The sequence below is a fragment of the Barbatula barbatula genome (assembly GCF_947034865.1).
Source record: "Barbatula barbatula genome assembly, chromosome: 20".
Lineage (NCBI taxonomy): Eukaryota > Metazoa > Chordata > Actinopteri > Cypriniformes > Nemacheilidae > Barbatula > Barbatula barbatula.
In genome coordinates, this window is record NC_136783.1 from 5876030 (window position 1) to 5897020 (window position 20991).

Consider the following 20991-nt stretch of genomic DNA (forward strand, 5'->3'; position numbering starts at 1 on the left):
AGCGCGAATGACGCGAATTTCACGCGCGAATGGCGCGAATGACGCGAATGAAGCGAATGACGCAGTGAAGCGAATGACGCGAATGAAGCGAATTTCACGCGCGAATGAAGCGAGTAAACACAAAATGTTCAAGCGTCCAACTACTCGCGAATAGCGCGTTTTTGACGCCTCATTCGCGCTCTATGTGAACACACAGTAAAAGAGCCTTTGGGGTAGAGGTAGCTGCTGTTGACACACACAAAAAGAGCAAACATGACTAAATTGCATGACATAAAATATGAGGAACATGGCAAACAAGATATGCAGATTAACTGCTATGTTTTTTACTTACTATACAATCAGATGCCAATTGACTCTGGAAAAAAGAATAATTATTTTAATGGAATAAATTCACAGATTTATATGACTTATCAGTATGTACATTTCAATTTATATGTGCTCCAGCAATTGGAAGAATATTGAAACCCACTAACAAGTAAGAAGGGGCACTGCAGGACCAGGGGAAACACTGATTTAAAAAAATCAAACGAATTGTTTTATATTAATCCGTGCGAATTTGCCCAATTAGCACAACGTGACGTTAACTGAAAGAACCGGTGACTGTAGCCTATAAAAAGAAGGAAAGACTGTACTCATAGATGTGCTATAGCTTACTGTTACATGTACATGAAATGTAGGTATAGGGAGTCCATTTTATGATAATGTTCTGTGGGTTTCATGTGAAAGCGGCAGTAGATTAATTTGAAGTGGTGAAACTGATCTTATTATTGCTGCAGTAGGTAAACAATTTTTTTTTTATTTTTAAGCATAACGTTATTTACATTTAAGTTTATACGTTAAGATTAAAATTCGACCGGTTAAGTACAAATAATTACCTCAGGAGAATGGTCAGTGATTTCAATTAGAGTGGAATATGCAGCTATGCGCGCACACGTACATGGCCTCAGTTTTACAACTTAGACTATCTTACCTTTCTCGTAGTTTTAAATGTCATTTACAATCAATTTACAAGCTCACTACAGGTGTCTTTTTTATATGCTGATTAAGTTAAAAAAGTATTTTACCTCAGCGGGACCGGAGGTTCCTCTCAGAAGGCAGTCGCTCTGTGCGCGTGCGGTGGCCACAGTGCCTACCCAGCAAACACAGAACGTTCCCCTAACGTTCCCCTATGGTTCCCATTTGGTTTTTTCGTTGGGAACCACAGGGCAACGTTCACAGAACGTTCCCTGTAGGTTAGTTTTTCCCTAACCAAAAGCTAACGTTCCCGAAACGTTCCCTGCAGGTTAGTTTTTTCTAACCAACAGCGAACGTTACCGGAACGTTCCCTGCAGGTTAGTTTTTTCTGACCAACAGCGAACGTTACCGGAACGTTCCCTGCAGGTTAGTTTTTTCTAACCAACAGCGAACGTTACCGGAACGTTCCCTGCAGGTTAGTTTTTTCTGACCAACAGCGAACGTTACCGGAACGTTCCCTGCAGGTTCGTTTTTCTAACCAACAGCGAACGTTACCGGAACGTTCCCTTCAGGTTATTTTTTGAGGGTAACAATACAACCAAAAACGTTCTGTACAGGTTCCCTCTAGGTTATTAACTAATGAAAATTAGCAAACAATCGCAAAAAAGTGCTTGCTAACTCTCTTTCATATTCCAATTGCCATATTTCACACTTCGATTTAAAATCATGTTTTTATATTCATAATTTATTGAGAAGTATCCTTATATAAATGCAAATATTTTCTTAGAAAAACGAAAAAAAAAAATCAAGTTACATCTTGCTCGCGTGCGGTGCCCGCGAACTCTGAATGCGGGCAGCCTATAGGCAGGTCTGTGGCCACCGCACGCGCACAGAGCGACTGCCTTCTGAGAGGAGCCGGCCGGTCCCGTCAGTTTCCTGAGGTAAAATACTTTTTTAACTTATCAGCATATAAAAAAGACACCTGTAGTGAGCTTGTAAATTGATTGTAAATTACATTTAAAACTACGAGAAAGGTAAAATAGTCTAAGTTGTAAAACTGAGGCCGTGTACGTGTGCGCGCATAGCTGCATATTCCACTCTAATTGAAATCACTGACCGTTTTCCTGAGGTAATTATTTGTACTTAACCGGTCGAATTTTAAGTTTAACGTATAAACTTAAATGTAAATAACGTTAAGCTTAATAATCTAAAAAAATAGTTTACCTAGTGCAGCAAGAATAAGATAGGTTTCAACACTTCAAATTAATCTACTGCTGCTTTAACATGAAACCCCCAGAACATTATCATAAAATGGACTCCCTATACCTACATTTCATGTACATGTAACAGTAAGCTATAGCACATGAGTACTGTCTTCCTTCTTTTATAGGCTACAGTCACCGGTTCTTTCAGTTAACGTCACGTTGTGCTAATGGGGCAAATTCGCACGGATTAATATAAAACAAATCGTTTGATTTTTTTAAATCAGTGTTTCCCAATCCTGGTCCTGCAGTGCCCCTTCTTACTTGTTAGTGGGTTTCAATATTCTTCCAATTGCTGGAGCACATATAAATTGAAATGTACATACTCATAAATCATATAAATCTGTGAATTTATTCCATTAAAATAATTATTCTTTTTTCCAGAGTCAATTGGCATCTGATTGTATAGTAAGTAAAAAACATAGCAGTTAATCTGCATATCTTGTTTGCCATGTTCCTCATATTTTATGTCATGCAATTGAGTCATGTTTGCTCTTTTGTGTGTGTCAACAGCAGCTACCTCTACCCCAAAGGCTCTTTTAGGAGCCCTTTCACAGAGCGTCTTTGGCATATTGTAAGTATATGTTTTTAAATAATTTTTATAAGATGGATCAATGGGTTTAGAAAAGATTTGTAAATGTTTTTAGTAAAACACATTGTACTGCATGTACTTTCATTTGTATAGAACTCTTCATATAATTGCCAAATAATTGTATTGTACTTTTTCCATTTTGTACTGTGGCTTTGAGTAGGAAAAGCCTCTGCTAAATGCCTTGACTGTAAATGAATTGCAGGCATATTAAGGATCAACATCAGTCACTGGAGATAAAAGCAATTAATAACTATTTCACATAATAATGATTAATTTCAACTACAGTGTTTAAGATCCGTCTCACTCATTTCCGTTTTCTTTTGTTTTCAGATGATGCTGAAGTGAAGATATTGCTTCTGTATTTTAAATAATTGTAGCTTTTATATTTGTAGCCTCATTCTACATTTAATAAATGGTCATTATGATATATGTATAAAATTAAATATTACCAGTTTAACGTCTTAAAGTTTTGATTTTCTTTCTATTTGTTTTATTTATATTTTGGTTAAATTTTTTGTAGTTGTGTATATATATATATATATATATATTTCTCATGCTACATTTAATATATAGTAATTCTATTATTACGTTAGGGGAACGTTCCTCTAACCTACAGGGAACGTTCTATTAACCTCAAGAAAACTTTCCTGGAAAACCAACAGGGAACGTTAGAATATCTGTTCTGGGAACGTTCTAGGAACCACGCACTAACGTTCCCAGAACGTTCTGGGAACCAAAAATTGTTTGCTGGGTATAGGCTGCCCGCATTCAGAGTTCACGGGCACCGCACGCGAGCAAGATGTAACGTGACAATTTTTTTTTTCGTTTTTCTAAGAAAATATATGCATTTATATAAGGATACTTCTCGATAAATTATGAATATAAAAATATGATTTTAAATCGAAGTGTGCAATATGGTAATTGGAATCTGAAAGAGAGTTAGCAAGCACTTTTTTGCGATTGTTTGCTAATTTTCATTAGTTAATAACCTAGAGGGAACCTGTACAGAACGTTTTTGGTTGTGTTGTTACCCTCAAAAAATAACCTGAAGGGAACGTTCCGGTAACGTTCGCTGTTGGTCAGAAAAAACTAACCTACAGGGAACGTTCCGGTAACGTTCAACTAACCTGCAGGGAACGTTCCGGTAACGTTCGGTAACGTTCGCTGTTGGTTAGAAAAAACGAACCTGCAGGGAACGTTCCGGTAACGTTCGCTGTTGGTTAGAAAAAACGAACCTGCAGGGAACGTTCCGGTAACGTTCGCTGTTGGTTAGGGAAAAACTAACCTACAGGGAACGTTCTGTGAACGTTGCCCTGTGGTTCCCAACGAAAAAACCAAATGGGAACCATAGGGGAACGTTGGGGGAACGTTCTGTGTTTGCTGGGACTGCTCGTCGCCGCCAGAACTGTTGAGAGAGTCGTGACAACGGGAGTTCACGTTTTTCCAGCGTCACGCGAGCCTTCAGATAGTCCCACAAAGTTATGTTTTCCTTTCAATTATTTATTTATTTTGTATTCATTAAATGACCTAAATTGGTCTGTTTTATCCTCCAAGAAATGACACATTGGACCTTCAAGAAAGCTTGTGCCAGAAGTTCATGCGCTTCACGTGCGTGTCTAGCGCCATCTGCGGTCTGATCAGAGCTGCTGTAATGACTGAAATCATTGTGATTGTTTTATGCGCTTAACATCGGCATAAAATGTTGAGGTTTGCACGATGGATTTGTCGTTACACTTTTCGCCGTATAGATGCACACAATAGATACGTTTTCACACTTTCCTGCTGGGCATTCAGCCACTTTATACACATATATGCTTTATATTCACGCATAATTATATAAATGTAATCACCTTTGAACTGCAGGTAATTACAGCAGGAAGTTCATTATTTGCTTTGTGAGGTTTTTTATTTATGTTTATTTTTTTTATTGAACAAATATTCATGTACAAACATTATGGCAATGATAACAGTTCTTACCCATAAATGTACAAAACGGGTGCAGGTGCATAACATACACACAAACAAGAAAAATCGTTAAATAATAATACAAGTAATAAAATAATAAATACATGTAAAAAAATATATAAGGGGCTAGGGTTTTTCCTTTAAAGCAAATTCTTCTATTTTAAACAAAAGACTAATTGCATTATTATTCTTAATTACTGTAAGGGCTTTTGTAAATGAAACAAATTCACCATGAAAGGCATAGAATCTTGGTATCACCTTTAGGTATTTAGCTTTATGCACAAAAAATTTCCCAAGCATGAGGATATTGTTAACCAGGAAGTCATTGTCATTTGCCATTAAACGTCCATATATAATGTCCTTTGTTGTGAAGTCTTCGAGGTGGGGTATCTTTGGATGAAGCCAGTCGTATATGTCAGACCATAAGGCCTCTACATACATACAATGAAAAAACAAATGCTCTGAGGTTTCAATATCATCACAGAATAAACATTTATTGGAATCAAAACCAAATCGAATTCGTAAAAATTCACTCGATGGATATATCCCATTTAGAATTTTGAAATGAACTTCTTTAACTTTGGGGGGCAAAGGAAATCTTAAATATTTGGTTCGAAGTCTGGGAATGGTATCTTTTGAAAAAAAAAAATGAAATTGAGTTTCTATAAACTAATACAGGAAAAAAAATGTTGTTAAATTTATTTCTAATCGTTTGGTTTGAAAGTTGGCATCCTTTAAAATCACGGCCTTCAACTACAAGTGCGGGGAGATGTGGGATTATAGCGACAGAATAAGAGAGAGTTTCTTTAATTAGACATATAACAGATTTTGGGATGGCTTTAATAATAGACTCAAATTTGGCCCGATTGCAAATGAGATTATATTTAACACAGAAAATTTGCTTTGTGAGGTATGGTATTTCATTTGACAACTTCTTGATAGCTGATTGGCTGGAATGAGCACCACTGCTGGAAGTGTCCAATCACAAACAGACACAAAGCAAAGCGCTCGCTTTCGCTTCCCTTCGTGTTTATACCAGAAAAGCTGCTTTAAGTTTAAAGTCTGACATCATCACCGTGAAGATTTCTGCACGACTTTATTTTTGATGAACATTAAAGGAGAACATAATTTCCGTGATTCCTGCGTTAACAGCATTTGCCCAACGCTCCATTCATTTCAACACGACGTGGCGCATACCATATCTTGTCTGTGGGGGAAGACTATACATCAGTATATTGCTTACTTTATTCATTTGACATCTCTGTGAAATGCATGTATTTTAGGATTATTATACTAAAGACTAAATATACAATTGAGGCGATACGTATTTTTTTAAAGGTCTGCTACAAGGGCGCGTGAAAGAAAACGTTCACCTCACAGGCGTTGAAATAGGTTTCATCCACGTGTCCCGGAAGTTCTCCGGGCTTTTGGTGACGCTGCATTAGGCGACATGGCTCAGCTCCGTAAGTTGTATTTTAGCACATTTGTATGGTTTTGTATATGTATTAACTCCGTAAAATGATGTTAATCTTACTTGCTTATTTGTTATATGTATATTGAGTTGAACGCGTATTAACCGCGTGTAATCCGGACAGTGGTGTTGCAGGAAGCTTTCAGTATTCAAACTCAGGAGTGCTTTCATGTCTTTTTCATCTTTCTGTCCACGATCGCAAATATTTGAAGCACTCTGTATGTGCACAATACGAGGTTTAATCGTTTAGCTGTAAGGTGTAATTCTCATTCATAGTCTGTTCTGTGTAACGTTATAACTATGGCAGCCGGTGTGTCCTTCATTTATTGAGAGCTTCACATGTCAATGCTGTTGGGTTATTATATCTATATCGTGCATGTTATATCTAGCATGCGTACTGTCATTGGACTGAGCGAGTTAGGAATCTTTTATGTGTTTTGTTGGCTTATATAAAAGGAACATTACAGTACTTTGCATACATTCATAACGTGCATACCATTCTATGCGTCTTTAAGTTTGGTTTGTCCGTCTCTTTCGAAGGTTACTTCAGCCTCTTGATCCTGTCTCTGGTTCTTGGGACCCAGACTCTTACCCCGACCCATCACCTGACCGCCAGCGATGTGACCCGACTGCAGGCTGCACTGAGCCAGCCCTTCACCGACCTCAAATCTGTTTACTACTCTGTTGTTGGACTGAGCAAGTTAGGAATCTTTGTTGCTGATGCAGATGTAAGAAAACATGACTTGTATTGTTGACCCTTAATGCATTTGGTAGATACTATTATGTGACCCACTGTGCATGTACCTATTAAACTGATGGTTCACTCAAAATTGAAAATTCTGTCATCGTTTACTCACCCTTCCGAAACCTGTTTACATTTCCTTGTTCGGCGAAACACAAGGGAAGATATTTGGAAGAATGTCAATAACCGAGCAGATCTCGTCTCCCATTTACTGTAACAGTAGGGAAAATAAATACTATGGGAACAAGATCTGCTCGGTTACATTTTTTTTCAAATAACTTTCTTTGTCTGAAGACGAAACTAAGATACTTATATATGTTTGGAGGGTGAGTAAATGACAGAATTTTCATTTTTGGGTGAACTATCCCTTTAAGGTATAGTTTTTAACATTAGGACTGTACCTTGAGAATCAAACCCATGAACCCTCTTTGCACTTCTGACGGGATGCTGTACTCGCTGAGACACATGAACAGATCCTATCTTTATTTTTTTCGTAATGGAATCATGTATTTGTTCTTTAGGAGACATGCAAGTTTATCAGGTCCAATCTGGACACCTCCAGCGTTGAGTCTCTGTTTTATGCTGCGGAAGCCAGTCAAGTTCTGTCTGGATGCGAGGTAACACATCCTCATACATTGTACTCCAATTTTTACTTGTTGTGGATGCTGAGTTCAAGCGGTAGAGCTTTGGCGATAACAGCTTTTGCTTTGTTATAACGTGCTAGATCCCGGTGTCGAACGAGACGCGTGATTTGCTGTTGGCTGCCGTAAGTGAAGACTCCACAGCGTCTCAGATCCATCAGTCTGTGAGCGCTCTCAGCTCTCTTGGACTGCCTCTGGCCTCACAGGAAGTGGTCAGTGCCCTGAAAGCTCGCATCTCCAAAGAGGACAACGTCTTGGCGTGAGTACCTTTCACCACGTTGTCGTTTCAGATGCTTTGTTTTGTCGGTTCTAGTCATAGATATTTTTTCCTCTCCTGACAGAATCATTCTGGCTCTGCAGACCGCGTCTCGTCTCTCTCAGCAAGCTGAACTCGGGGATATCCTGGAGGAGATTGAGGTGCGATGGTTTGGCACGTCACCTCAGCGAAGACCAAGCAGATGGAAGCTAGTAGATTTACATACTTCCTCTTGTGTTGTAGGATCTGGCGGCGCGTTTGGATGATCTGGGTGGAGTGTATCTTCAGTTTGAGGAGGGTGTGGAGGCCACAGCACTGTTTGTGTCCTCTGCTTACGCTCTGTCTGATCATGTGGACATGGAACCTCCACTGAAAGAGGTAGAGCTGAGATCTCGCAGTGATTTAACACAACCGACTGTTCGATTGAGTATTTGTATCGCTAGATAAATGACAGCTTTTTTTAACCATCTCAGGATCAGGTAATACAGCTGGTGAACTCCATCTTTAGTAAGAAGTCATGGGATTCTCTGTCGGAGGCGTTCAGCGTGGCCAGTGCGGCTGCGGCACTTTCCAACAATCGTTTCCATGTGCCTGTTATCGTCAGCGCTCGGGGCCCTGCTGCAGTTTCTCACAGCCACCCCCTCCTTCAGGTACATCAGGAACATTTCACACAGAATAACAGAATAAAACAGGAGGAAGTGCTTGTTTAAAGATTAGAAATCTGGAATACCAGGACACATTAGGGTTTTGTGCATGGATGTGTTTGTATAATTGTTCGGCTGATTTTATAATCCACTGCAAATTGAAAAATCCTCCGTACTGTGACATAAAAATATTGTTTAATTGTAATCAATTTGTTCCATTAGCTTACTTTCTTTATTTACATAAAACAATATTTGGTTTTACTTTAGATGTGTGAAAATTACACTTAACTAGGATTTTTGCAATTATCCAGATGCATTACAGCAATAATATTCAGCCAGTGAAAAAATAAGAGACAATTCCAATATATCATGTAATCATTCCTAGATTTATGTGGTCAGTACAGTCCACTTTCTGTTGAATTTCAACAAAATCAAACCTCAGAAGTCATCCAACAGCAATGTGAAAGACTGACAGCATGACAAGACACATGAAAACCTGGATTTTTATCACAGTTATCACATACAAATAATATTTGAACTTTTCCTAAATACATGTAGAAATATTACTGTTGTATTGCTTAAAAGGGAACATGAACTTGTTTTCTTAGCAGTATTTGAGATCTGAAAAATCGTACCGTTATTTTAACCTGTTTCTCAGTCTTCATTTTCTTCAAATAAATGCAAAAAGAAACAATATTTCTACCAGAAATTTTGGAGAAATATTGTTAAAGGAAACAAACTGAAAACAATTTTTTAAAAGTAGTATTTAATGTTTTATGTTGATATGCACCATAGAATTGCCACAAAGGGAAAGCAACGAACATATACAAATACTGGCCACCACTAGTAACTTATTTATTTATTGAAGATTAATATTACTAGTTGTTATTTGTGTCGTATGCACTCATTGTTTGACGCGGATCTGTTTTTGTGTATTTCTTACAGCTTCATGTGACAGATGTTCTGTGTCAGCCGCTCACTTCAGCCACTGTTCTGGTGGAGTCTGCCACTGCTGTGTCCTCAAAATCTGCCACCCTGAGCCAGACACCCTTCAGCCTTAAAGAGTACGTACAGTCACATATGCAGCTGATGTGAAGCTTACAAGTGATGGTTATACCACAAGGAAAAAAATCTGATTTGCAGTGACAAAACCAACAAATAACAAGAATTGGTGCAAAATGCGAATGAGCAGTAACATAATGGCACAACTACCAAAAAGAGTGACCGTGAACGGTCTCTGTGAGATATTCTATTCAATTGATGACCATTGTTTTTAATGGTTACAACCATATAGACTTGATTGTTTATTTTGAGCAGCAAGTGAAATGAGTTGGAAGTATATCCTGTGTCTCTAAATCTTTCTTCTGTTCCACAGTGGAGTGTTTGAGCTGAATTTCATGGCTAGCAAGCCAGCAAGTGGCTACTATCAGTTTTCCGTTGCTGTCACCGGCGACAGCCGATTTGTCGCCAACCACGTTGAGGTAAACAAAATATAACATTTTTGAGATGTTTATTCAAAGGTTGCATTAGTTCAGCTTATGTTTAACATTTTGTCATGACTGCTCAGAATTCATATACAAGTGCAAAGAGTTGACCTCAGAGTTTAACTCTTAATTGTCGCGATATACTCATTCCCTTATTCATTCAGTGTTCGCACGTTCGATTGGTCCAGCGAGCGTTTGCATTGTAGCTGCGTAAAGATTATTATTTGACTGTTCTGCGTATAATTATGAGGTCGAGTGCACGTCACATTAACCCTAGATAATTTCAGTGAGGTCATAGGTCACTTCCTCCAAACAAAAGATTTAAAAACGCTGCATAATTTCTGTAATTGCTGTATTTTTCTTCACTGCATATGTGTCCTTGCAAATGGACAAGATGTAATGCCTTTGGATAATTGTGTGTCAATTATGGAAGTTTTGAATCTTTCATTCTCAGCTCAAAGTGAAAGTCTCTACCAGGGTCGCCATCAACAACATGGACTTGTCTGTGGTAGATAAGGACCAGAGCATTGGCCCCAAAACCAGCAGGTAAGATTAGCGTTTATCTCGGGTTTTATATTCATTGCCTTGTCAACATAAAATTGTGCCGACATTTGTGCCAAACCGTGTTTCAGAGTGGAATATCCAAGTAAAGCCAAGGGATCCTTTATGGCCGACGGCCATCAGAACTTTGCCATGACATTCCAGTTAATCGATGAGACCACAGGAGTGGAACTCACCCCTCACCAGGTGTTTATAACAACTGGTTTAAACTTGTACAAACAAGCATGTGAAGTGAATATCTTTATTATTCTGTCTTTAGTGTTAACTTACTCTCGTCATTGCTTTCAGACTTTTGTGAGGTTACACAACCAGAAGACCGGTCAGGAGGTGGTGTTTGTGGCCGAGCCCGACAGCAAAAACGTGTACAAGTTTGAGCTGGACACAGCCGTGAGTAAGACAGAGTTTGACTCCATCTCAGGCACCTACGCTCTCTACCTGATGATGGGAGATGCTACGTTGGAGAACCCCATCTTATGGCATGTGGTAAGGAGACCCTTTAGAATCTTTCAGTATGAGAGTTCCTCTGGGTTCATGTATTAATAAGCGTGCTTCAGGATGAGCGCAGAATCATTGCATTTAAAATGTTTTTTTCTTTTTCTTCAAGGCTGATGTGGTGCTCAAGTTCCTGGAGGAAGAGGCACCTTCAACAATTCAGACCAAAAATTTATATACACCCAAACCAGAAATCCAGGTAAGAGAATTGGAGAAACTAGGTCAAATGTGAGCAATATTCAGTATGATTTGATTATTTATGAAGTGCCCGTCACCTAGTTTCTGTTGCTGTTATTGATAGCATTGTGTGTCCACAGCATCTGTTCAGGGAGCCAGAGAAGAAACCACCCACCGTCGTGTCCAACGCATTCACCGCCCTGGTTCTGTCTCCATTGCTTCTCCTGCTCATACTGGTGAGATGAGCCCTAAATGACACGGTTAATAGATGTGGTCTATCACTGTGATGATGATGATGTTGTTTGTCATTGTCTCACTCCCATTTGTGTTTCTCTTTTGTGTCCTGTCCAGTGGTTTAAACTGGGAGCTAATTTCTCGAACTTTACCCTGTCGCCCAGCACTATTCTCTTCCATATAGGCCATGCAGGTAAGTTCACGTGATTCTCATTCTGACTGGTCCATCACTGAAACACGTTAGAGCGGATTTATGATTGGATAATGTTGATTTAGGTCATTTAAGCAGAATAGTTACGTGTAGGGTATTTTGCACACTGTGTTTAAATCTCAGAATTAATGAAATTGTTTCGGGGGTGTATTGTTGGTACTTTTAATATGATCTTTGTTCTCTTTTAATCATTTTTAATGGCTTTGCTTCCAGCTATGTTGGGTCTGATGTACGTGTACTGGACTCACCTAGACATGTTCCAGACTCTGAAGTATCTGGCTATCATTGGCAGCCTCACATTCCTGGCTGGGAACCGTATGCTGGCACAAAAAGCTGTGAAACGGTACTTCTAAGACAAAACTAGATGTCCCTTTAGACTGATATCATAGCTTTTGTACTCATTATAGGACCAACTGTTTGGCTGCTTCACAAAAGAAGGCTTCGATTTTTCTCTCTCTGTCCGTCTGTCTCTCTCTGCCCAACTTATGTACGTGTCATCCTCTCTGATGTGTTTATACGCACTCTGTTCACTCAGAATGGGCATGATCTTCTCATTTGCTGTCCTTGAGGACTAGATTAATCTCACAGGAGTGTAGTTTCACGAGTGTGCTCTGTTAAATTACTGCGTCTAGTCGACAATTCCTCGCTCAATTATTCTGTAGTGCCCTCAAAAAGACCACTGAGAGAAGCGTCTAGACATTGTTGAGCTTTAACCAGTATGGTTTCTCACATAAAACAGGAAGTGATACGATACGACCGGAAAATCAAGTGACTTGGTAATATAAAAGGAGTGTTTAGATCTGTGCTTGTGTGTGTAACGGAGGAATTCCTGGCACCGTTTTGACTGCTTTAAACACTTCATGAGGCTTTTGTGAGTTACCTGCTTGCTCAAAATATAATATGCGCAGGCATACCCAGAGCAGGTGTAAGCCAGCACACAGCATTGTTTTGGATGTCCGGTAAATTCCGTAATCTTAAAAGCTATCCAATCACGTTGCGACTTTTTGCTTAAGCTGTTAGGTTTGGTGTCTTTAGGTTTTTCTCCGGACCTAAAGAACCGAGCTACAAATAGGAAGGATGCTGATTTCTGCTTGTCTAGAGATTCTTCAGTTTCTATTTACTGTGGGATATACACACATACAGTGATTTGCCGACACAAAACATTATTTTACTCTTAATTTTTCACTGTATATCCTGAAAGCCCAGTTTCACAGACACAGCTTAATTTAAACCAGGACTTTGCCTTGTTGCTTTTATAAAAATGCCTTTGAAGAATACATGACTGGTTTACATCACGAGACAAAACAATTGCACTGATATATAATGTATATGAAGACATCTCTGGGCCAGTTATATTCAGTTAAGACCGGTCACACATTAATTTTAGTCTGGGACTAGCCTTAAGCCTCGTCTGTGAAACTGGGCCAACATGTATGAAAACAGATTTCAGTTTAAAGTATGAAGTTGAATGTCATTGGTCCCATTCATCATTTTTTATAATTAATATATAGCAAGTGCATCTCACCAATAGTGTATGAACATACAATACGTTCAGCATATACATCTCTGTATGCGTGAACGGCACAAGCCTCAGTGCCTGTTTCTTTAACTCTCTTGCGTGATTTTTCCATCCTTTCTCTTTCTTTACCCTTCCAGGATCGCCGCCGAACAAAGTAGTAGGATGGCAAAGTATAGAAGTCTGCGGTAAATGCCAGTATGTTATTAAAAAGAAAGGCTGGTCTTCCAGGCTAAAGTAAGCTTGCTGCTGGCACGTATGCATCCCATAATAAGGCATCAACATTTCCATGGCAACACATGCAGCATGGCCGTGTTGGTGTGTTTTACGGTGTGAAGCTTGTCATCTTTGACACATTGTGGCAATTCAAAACTGTGGACTCATTTTTCACACGTCGTGCTGTTTATTGATCGATTGTGGTTGACTGTCGTGATCACTTATATTTGTGTTTCACTTCATTTGTCTGTGCAGTGATGGACTGTTAACCTGCAGTTCATAACCCACCTGATGAATTGCCTAATCTGAGATTTCAACTTTTCTTTTTGCCCCAAGTGCTTTTGTTACTGTGTAGGTTCCTCGGTTGCTGAATTGCTTGATTGGAGTTTTGCATGAGCAACAACTTGGAAAACACCAAGGGGGGAATTCACTGAAATGTTGCCACTTATTTAATTGAAATTCCTCTCATACACAACTTTTCGACACATTTATCTTATTGTTTCTTACATTTTACAACAGTACAGTCATCAAAGCTATGAAATAACATTTTCCTTGCCACTACGTAAACATTTTTGCACAAATGAAAAAAGGCTTTCAGCTAAAAGCATTAAAACTGATAAGCAAATGTAATGTATGTCGAAAGTTTTGACTTGTAACATTCAACCTGCAGTAATAACTAAATTATTTAATACTTAAATATCTGGGCATATATTCTAACACACACAAATGAAGTGTGCTTTCAGCATTGGAGGTTGTACAATATTAGCAAAGTTTGCCAGAATGTTATAGGCGGCTGTATCCACCAGCTGGATTCATTCAATTGTCCTATTGTGTTCAGGACAATCATTCTTTGGCCGTGTTTAACTGATTTGCATAAATGATTTGAATCCGATTATAAAGATGTGCTTACAAACAAACAGTTGAATTCCCCCTCAATGTTTCGATTGTACCTTTCTCATATGTTGAAATAATTATTCTCATAAACATGATATTCTATGGCGTTTGCAAGGCAGAATTGATATTTCTCAAAGGTTCTGGTTAGAGTTTAACCTAGTCTATCTGATCTTATAAACTAACTTCACCACTTTCTTTGCTGCCTCGCAAGCACTGGTGTTGCTGTCATTTCTGCCGTTTTATTAAAGGCTTTCAATAATCTCTCTTTCAGACTCGAAGGAAAATAATGTTGGAGGAATCATCTAAAGAAGACCGTGGATGCTTCATATTCATGTCTTTATTTAAGAAACTGGGGAAGTACTGGTGGAGGTTAAAAAGTGAAACAAGACTCTTCTGAATAAGTTTCATACACACAGCCTGACATCAACTGATTTATTTAGGAACATGCATTTTGACTTTTTCCAATCTCTTTATTTGAAAACTGAATGCACTGTAAGAAATTTGCTACATTGGGGATGTAATGAATGTTTCTGGTACAGTAGCTTGTGTTTGATGGTCTGTGGTGTTCATCCACTGTTTTGGGGGTGGGGGGGATTTTAATGCAAATTCCTGTCCCCTAATTTTTTGTAATGAATAAGCATTTTCCTGTTGGAGTTTTTTTTCACCTTTTTTTCCACAATGTTCAGACAAGGATGTTTATTTGTCATCACACATACAGAATTTGGAATCATTCTCCCAGTCGTCACAACACAGATGGCTAACTCAATGTTTTTTAATGAAAGAAATAAACAAGGAAAACACGGCTTGTGGTTGATTGTTAAATTGTATTATATAAAGGCTCAAACTTACATTGTTCAACCATGGAAATGATGTACAGAAGTTGAAAGTTACAGATGGTTTACGTTGATAACAAGTAACCTCTTCAATTATATGATGTACGGTAACAAAATACCGTGAATTAAGATTCTGGTCATATAAAAACTTATAGTAAGTTAAGACTGGTATATAATAAAAACCTTTTTCTGAAGTGTAGATGCAGACAATAGAGATTTTTATGTATTTTTAAGAGTTCGTAGATTTCCACAGGTTATTTTTCGTGTGGTAGACATTCTGCGCACTTGCTGTCTGGTGTCGGTGCACGGGAAACTGCAGAAAGGGTTAATTGAGTAAGAATCCACTCTGAAGAACCACAAATATTCATAGTGTTTATTAGGTACAACATGACAGAACTTACATAGTTTTTATAAATCTTTGTGGCTTTCTATAACGTTGTTCCCTCTCAATGACATCCATATCCACATTTTGCTTGAAGGTGTCTCCGTAGATACCAGACTGGCGTTTAACATATTGTTGAGTTTCTGTTCTGAATAAAAGAATGCAAATTTGATGTCATGAGATGTTAAAATAACCCTAACCATGTATAACATTGACAAAAAGCAATGTACTATGTTGGTCTGATACCAACCCAAGTCTTTTGCCCATAACAGTCTGTAGGAATTTTCTGGCAGATATTTGACCGAGAACTTTCCGGTAGCTGTTGGTAAAGATGGCATCAGCATGTCTTTCAGACCTAAAACAAATATCACACTGTTCCTTCATACTGTAGATAGAAGATTTGTTTAATTAAGACCACATTAGAAAATCTGAAACACACGAAGGGTGAAGACAAGAGGTGAGTGTAAATAACGCAATGGAAGACTGACCTGAACTCTGCGTTTGGTGTCTGTGAGGAGGGATCTGCTGGCAGCTGCACTGGGTCCTCAATAGAGGAGGTCATTAATATTGCAGCCGCTCTCTGACCGAACCTAACAAACATATCAAACACTGTGAAATGCACATACATTGTCAAAAAATATAATCTAAAATGTTCTAAAAAACAGGTTGCTGATTTAGTAGAAATGTTTTATAGGGAACATCATTCATCAGAATGGAAAACTAAACAGAAACAAAAGACTTCCCACGAGGGGGCAAAAGTAAAAGAACTAACTCACTTACTAGACAAACATGACAAGACTAATCCACACAGAATTTACAGACACAGGGCAATGTAATCCCAGGCAAGGTACATCAAACAGGGCAAGGCACGTGGCAAGGACACGAGCAAACGTCACACAACAAATGAGCACAGGACAATAGACACGAGGGAATATGAGACTAACAAGGGAGATAACAATGGGCAGGTGTGGGTAATGAGACACAGGCAGAAAGCTAACAAGGAAACGAGAGAGGCGGAGCCAAAGACGAGACCGGAGAGAACGCATATTTTGGCCTGATAATATGTTTCTTTCCACACAAAACACGTGGCCCTGTCATGATCCTGCCACTAGGCAAGGAAATCAAGACATGAGGAGGCGTGACAGGACCCCCCCTTAATCAAGGGAGCCGACTAACGGGACAAGACCCACTGGGTGACAGATAAAAACCAACAACATATTGTAAACATTCACAAGGGTAAACAACAAATCACAATAAATGGGTTAGGGTGGGACAACAATAAAAATAACAAACAGGGGAGGGAGAACACAAGAGTTCATGGAGGGAAGTCCAGATTGGTTGGGAAAGGGTGGGACAGTCTTAGTCTTGGAGGAGGCACTCAAGTCACTTGTTTAAGAGGCCGGCAGAGTCACCAGCTGGGCAGGACTGGGTACCTGCTGGAATGCCAGCTGAGCAGGACTGGGTACCGGCTGGAATGCCGGCTGAGCAGGACTGAGTACCGGCTGGAACACTGGCTGGGCAGGACTGAGTACCGGCTGGAACGCTGACTGGGCAGGACTGAGAACCGGCTGAAAGCCGGCTGGACAGGACTGAGTACCGGCTGGAAGGCCAGCTGAACAGAACTGGGTACCAGCTGGAACCCCAGCTGGGCAGGACTGAGTACCGGCTGGAATGCCGGCTGGGCAGGACTAGTTACCGGCTGGAATCCCAGCTGCGCCTGCGGCAGGACTGGATGCCTGCGGCGGACTGGGTCTTGGCTGGAAAGGGCAGGATGTCAGTGGCTGGGCACTCTCCGGCGGCTGGACAAGGGACTGGGAACCCGACTTGATCGTAACAGTCACCAGCTGCAGTGCCCTCAAGTCCACTAGAGCGCACTGCCTTCATCACCCGGTCTTGTTAACTCTCTATTTACCGCGTCCATTCTGTCATTCAGTGCGAAGTGCTGTTAGTGTTACAACCTGTATTTCTGAGCGTTCTTATTGTTGGATAATCGTGTAAGACCTTGGATTGTTCTTTGGTTTTGTGAAGCTTTGCTGCCTGCCTTGACTTTTGCCTGTGACCTCGTCTGTGATTGTTTGCTGCCTGCCCTGGATTTGTTACCTTTTTGAATCAATAAAGCTGTGTTTAGATCCTCAACCCTTCAAGACATGAATTAAAGGAAAGAAATAAAGAGATGCTCTTGAAAAGTATGGAATGGACCACACAGATGTCCGGTGTGTGTTTTTATTTAGAAACCCTGACCCTATACTGAACAAAAGCAGAGCTCAGCCTCTGTCAATTACAGTGACCTTTGATTCTAAGTATGTGCTCACATACAGCAAATCACAGAGAGACACTCTTTGTTTGGACCTCATTCCCTGCTCTCTAGCCATGTTGCTGTATAAAATCGAATACCAATGTTTTTGTAAAAATCCGTCATGAGCTGTTAATTTGTTGTCACCAAACAGTGGCTAAGCGAAGGGGGATTAAAGTTTGAGAACCACTGGTTTAGAAAGTACATACACAATGATTTAAAACAAAACAAAAAAAGTATTGTATTTTTGATAAGGCTCCGTTATTCTCTAGTAACAAAAACATAAAAACTATTCAACCAAGGCATTGGTCTGAAAAGGGCTATAGAATGTGTATTAATACAAATACAGTTAAACCAAACACAGAGTCATGTTACCTGTACAATATTATAGCAAATGCCTGATTAAAGAAACATAAACAAACAAACAGCCTACACATAACCAATAAAAGTGCATGAAACTGACCTCAGTGCTGGATAAAGTGGATACGATGTTGCCGGCAGTAACAGACAGCAGAGCGTTAGCAGGGCCGTTCTCTGCAGCATTCTGACCAGACCTAAAAACACACTTCACATTACATTTCACAATCCGCTGAAGCAACACGTTCACTTACTTGGCTTTGGTCAATTTACTGCAGTGGACCTTGTAATTGCTTTTTTAATGGTACTCTCAGATTGTTTTTTATTCTCTGTGATATTTCTAGAAATGCAGTCCAGTTGTTTGCAGATATAGCTGATTTTCCGGTTCCATTTGATTTGAGTAATTTACAAATTAATTTTTGATTTACAAATTAAGATTCATAAAAGGGTTCTTTAGAACCTTAGAAAATAATCTACTGGTGCTTTGAAGAACAGAGAAACCAGGGCACTGATCTTAAGGCCATGCAATGTAACTTCAATGTAACATATTCTCAGCAAAAATAACCGTCAAAAAATATTCCTAGAAAAAGAGAAAATTTAACTTACCTTAATTTTTTGCCTTTCTTGATATTCTCTTCTTAAAGTTCTAAGCGATTGTGTGGAAAATACGCAACAAAGTAGAGAGATGTTGACTATGGCTGCTCAGGGTTAGGATTCATTTTGAAGTGATGAGTTGAATGAGACTCAGGTAGGGACTCCCTCTCCCTCTCTCTCTCTCTCTCTCTCTCTCTCTCTCTCTCTCTCTCTCTCTCTCTCTCTCTCTCTCTCTCTCTCTCTCTCTCTCTCTCTCTCTCTCTCTCTCTCTTCTCTCTCTCTCTCTCTCTCTCTCTCTCTCTCTCTCTCTCTCTTTCTCTCTGTCTCTCTTACTTTCTCTCTCTTACTTTCTCTTACTTTCTCTCTCTCTCTCTCTCTCTCTCTCTCTCTCTCTCTCTCTCTCTCTCTCTCTCTCTCTCTCTCTCTCTCTCTCCCTCTCTCTCCCTCCCTCTCTCTTTCTCTCTCTATAGATGAGATGTATTTTAAACATCAGAAAAGGGCTTTATATTTTAACTTGGGCTGTCGGTAATTGTGCAGGATAGATTTATTAAGTTTATAAAATTAACCGTACATTTGTGACAGGTAAGAAAACTAATTCTTAGTAGGCCTATAATATTGTTTTATATTATCTTTATAATATAAATAGCAATTTTTTGTTATACATTTACATATTTGGCATATGTTTCTATCTAAAGCGACTCTAAAGTATTACTCTAAAGTATTTACACCCATATGTAGTTGCAAATATCAGTAGACGAAAATAGAAAGTCAAGTACGTTGTTTGAGGGAGATGGTGCTTATTTATTTGTAGCGCCATTGTGGATTTTTTGTAGGACTCTTATTTTGAAGTAATTCCTGTGTGTCGCCATATTTACAGCAGCCACAACAGTGTGATCACACGTGTACTCATAAGTGATCGCTTCATGGCATTTCATGCGGTTTATTTACTTATTTGTTTGTTACGTTACAGGTAACAACATGTTGACTAGTTTATGCCTATCATCAAATATCATGCGCGTATTTTTTCATAGACTGAAGTAATCTGCTTTTCTGACAAACCCAAGCATCAGTCAGAAAGGGACATGAAGGTCAATAGCAGCCTCAGACTCTTGGGGTTTGTCGTGAGAAAATGTATTTCTCCATTTATCCACAAAGACAGACATCTCAGATATTACTGTACAGGATCTCGTACTAAAGATCACAGCAGAGCGACGGAGCTGAACCGTAAACTGGCATCTGGTCCGAGTCTTCAAGACTTCATCAAGACCCCAAACAACAGTTCCGATTCAGAGTTGCATGAGGAATACGAGCAGCACTATATTCCCCAAGATACAAGCTCGACACATTCACGGAAAGGTCTGAATATTGACAAAACATTTCATGGATTTGTAAATTAGTTTAACGTGTTGACATGTCAAATGTCTTGCAGTGTATTTTGAAACGTATGGCTGTCAGATGAATGTCAACGACACTGATATAGCGTGCTCCATTCTTCAGAAAGCAGGATATTCAAGAACCCGTCAGCTAACAGAGGTGAGGTACCAAAGGACTGTTAAAGGTCCCGATCTTTCGCTGTTTTTTGGGTGTTTAACAGTGGATGTTTATGTTTCTAATAAAATATAATTAAAATATTCATTTATAAAAATAAATATATTTCAATTCTATGGTTCACCGCTGTGCCTCTTCTAACCAAAACGACTGGATTTCTTCCGGTCTAAATAAAGTCCCTCCTTCCGAAACGCTCTGATTGGTAAAGCTGACCAGGTCTGTCGTGATTGGTTCCCAGCTTTTGTGGGTGTGTGGGAAGACTTCCCACCCATACCATATCCGTGAGCTGTTGTGATTGGTCGAACACTAATAACAAATGCGTTAGTTTTGCCTTTTTATATTGGATAATAAAACAACAACATTGACCAGGAGACACATGCAAGCAGGACGTCAGAGGATGTTCGTAGAAGTGTTTTAAAGACACACACACACACACAATATCAGTGTATTACACAGAACAGCTTTCACAGCCGATGTTAAAGTCATGGGAAATTTGTCCGTTGGTTATCTTAGACAGTGTGTAGCTGAATTCTTATTCCCAGCTTTAGGACTGTGATGAAAGTGAAAGTAGTTTACAATCTCTGATAACCAAACACAACATAAGAGCACAACTCTTCCTCTTCTCTAAGGAAGGCCCCGCCCCTTTTTGTCGTATTCCTGTGGGTGGAGGTT

At 39.4% G+C, this 20991-nt stretch overlaps 3 protein-coding genes across 3 annotated transcripts in view; 2 read left to right on the forward strand and 1 right to left on the reverse strand.

Annotated features, from left to right (window-relative positions):
- The first annotated feature begins 5683 nt into the window (after positions 1-5683).
- rpn2 (ribophorin II) lies at positions 5684-15114 on the forward strand. Its single transcript, XM_079483141.1, has 18 exons — positions 5684-6003; positions 6112-6236; positions 6785-6972; positions 7508-7603; positions 7711-7886; positions 7969-8044; positions 8127-8261; positions 8357-8533; positions 9473-9591; positions 9903-10008; positions 10466-10557; positions 10644-10758; positions 10861-11055; positions 11177-11263; positions 11382-11477; positions 11593-11668; positions 11900-12029; positions 14584-15114. Exons 2-18 carry the CDS (start codon positions 6224-6226, stop codon positions 14597-14599), a joined length of 1893 nt encoding a protein of 630 aa, XP_079339267.1. The 5' UTR covers positions 5684-6003; positions 6112-6223; the 3' UTR covers positions 14600-15114.
- ghrh (growth hormone releasing hormone) lies at positions 14732-18904 on the reverse strand. The gene is made up of 6 exons (XM_079483142.1): positions 18784-18904; positions 18284-18374; positions 16016-16117; positions 15778-15882; positions 15547-15675; positions 14732-15458 (listed from the first exon to the last, which is right to left on the reverse strand). Exons 2-6 carry the CDS (start codon positions 18361-18363, stop codon positions 15365-15367), a joined length of 510 nt encoding a protein of 169 aa, XP_079339268.1. The 5' UTR covers positions 18364-18374; positions 18784-18904; the 3' UTR covers positions 14732-15364.
- Positions 18905-19600: 696 nt separating this feature from the next.
- LOC306909424 (mitochondrial tRNA methylthiotransferase CDK5RAP1-like) overlaps positions 19601-20991 on the forward strand; it is a 9075-nt gene continuing 7684 nt past the window's right edge. The window contains exons 1-2 of the mRNA XM_079483108.1: positions 19601-20127; positions 20201-20304. Of these exons, the coding sequence (XP_079339234.1) occupies positions 19854-20127; positions 20201-20304 (378 nt within the window). The 5' untranslated portion in view covers positions 19601-19853. The remainder of the gene's footprint in view (positions 20128-20200; positions 20305-20991) is intronic.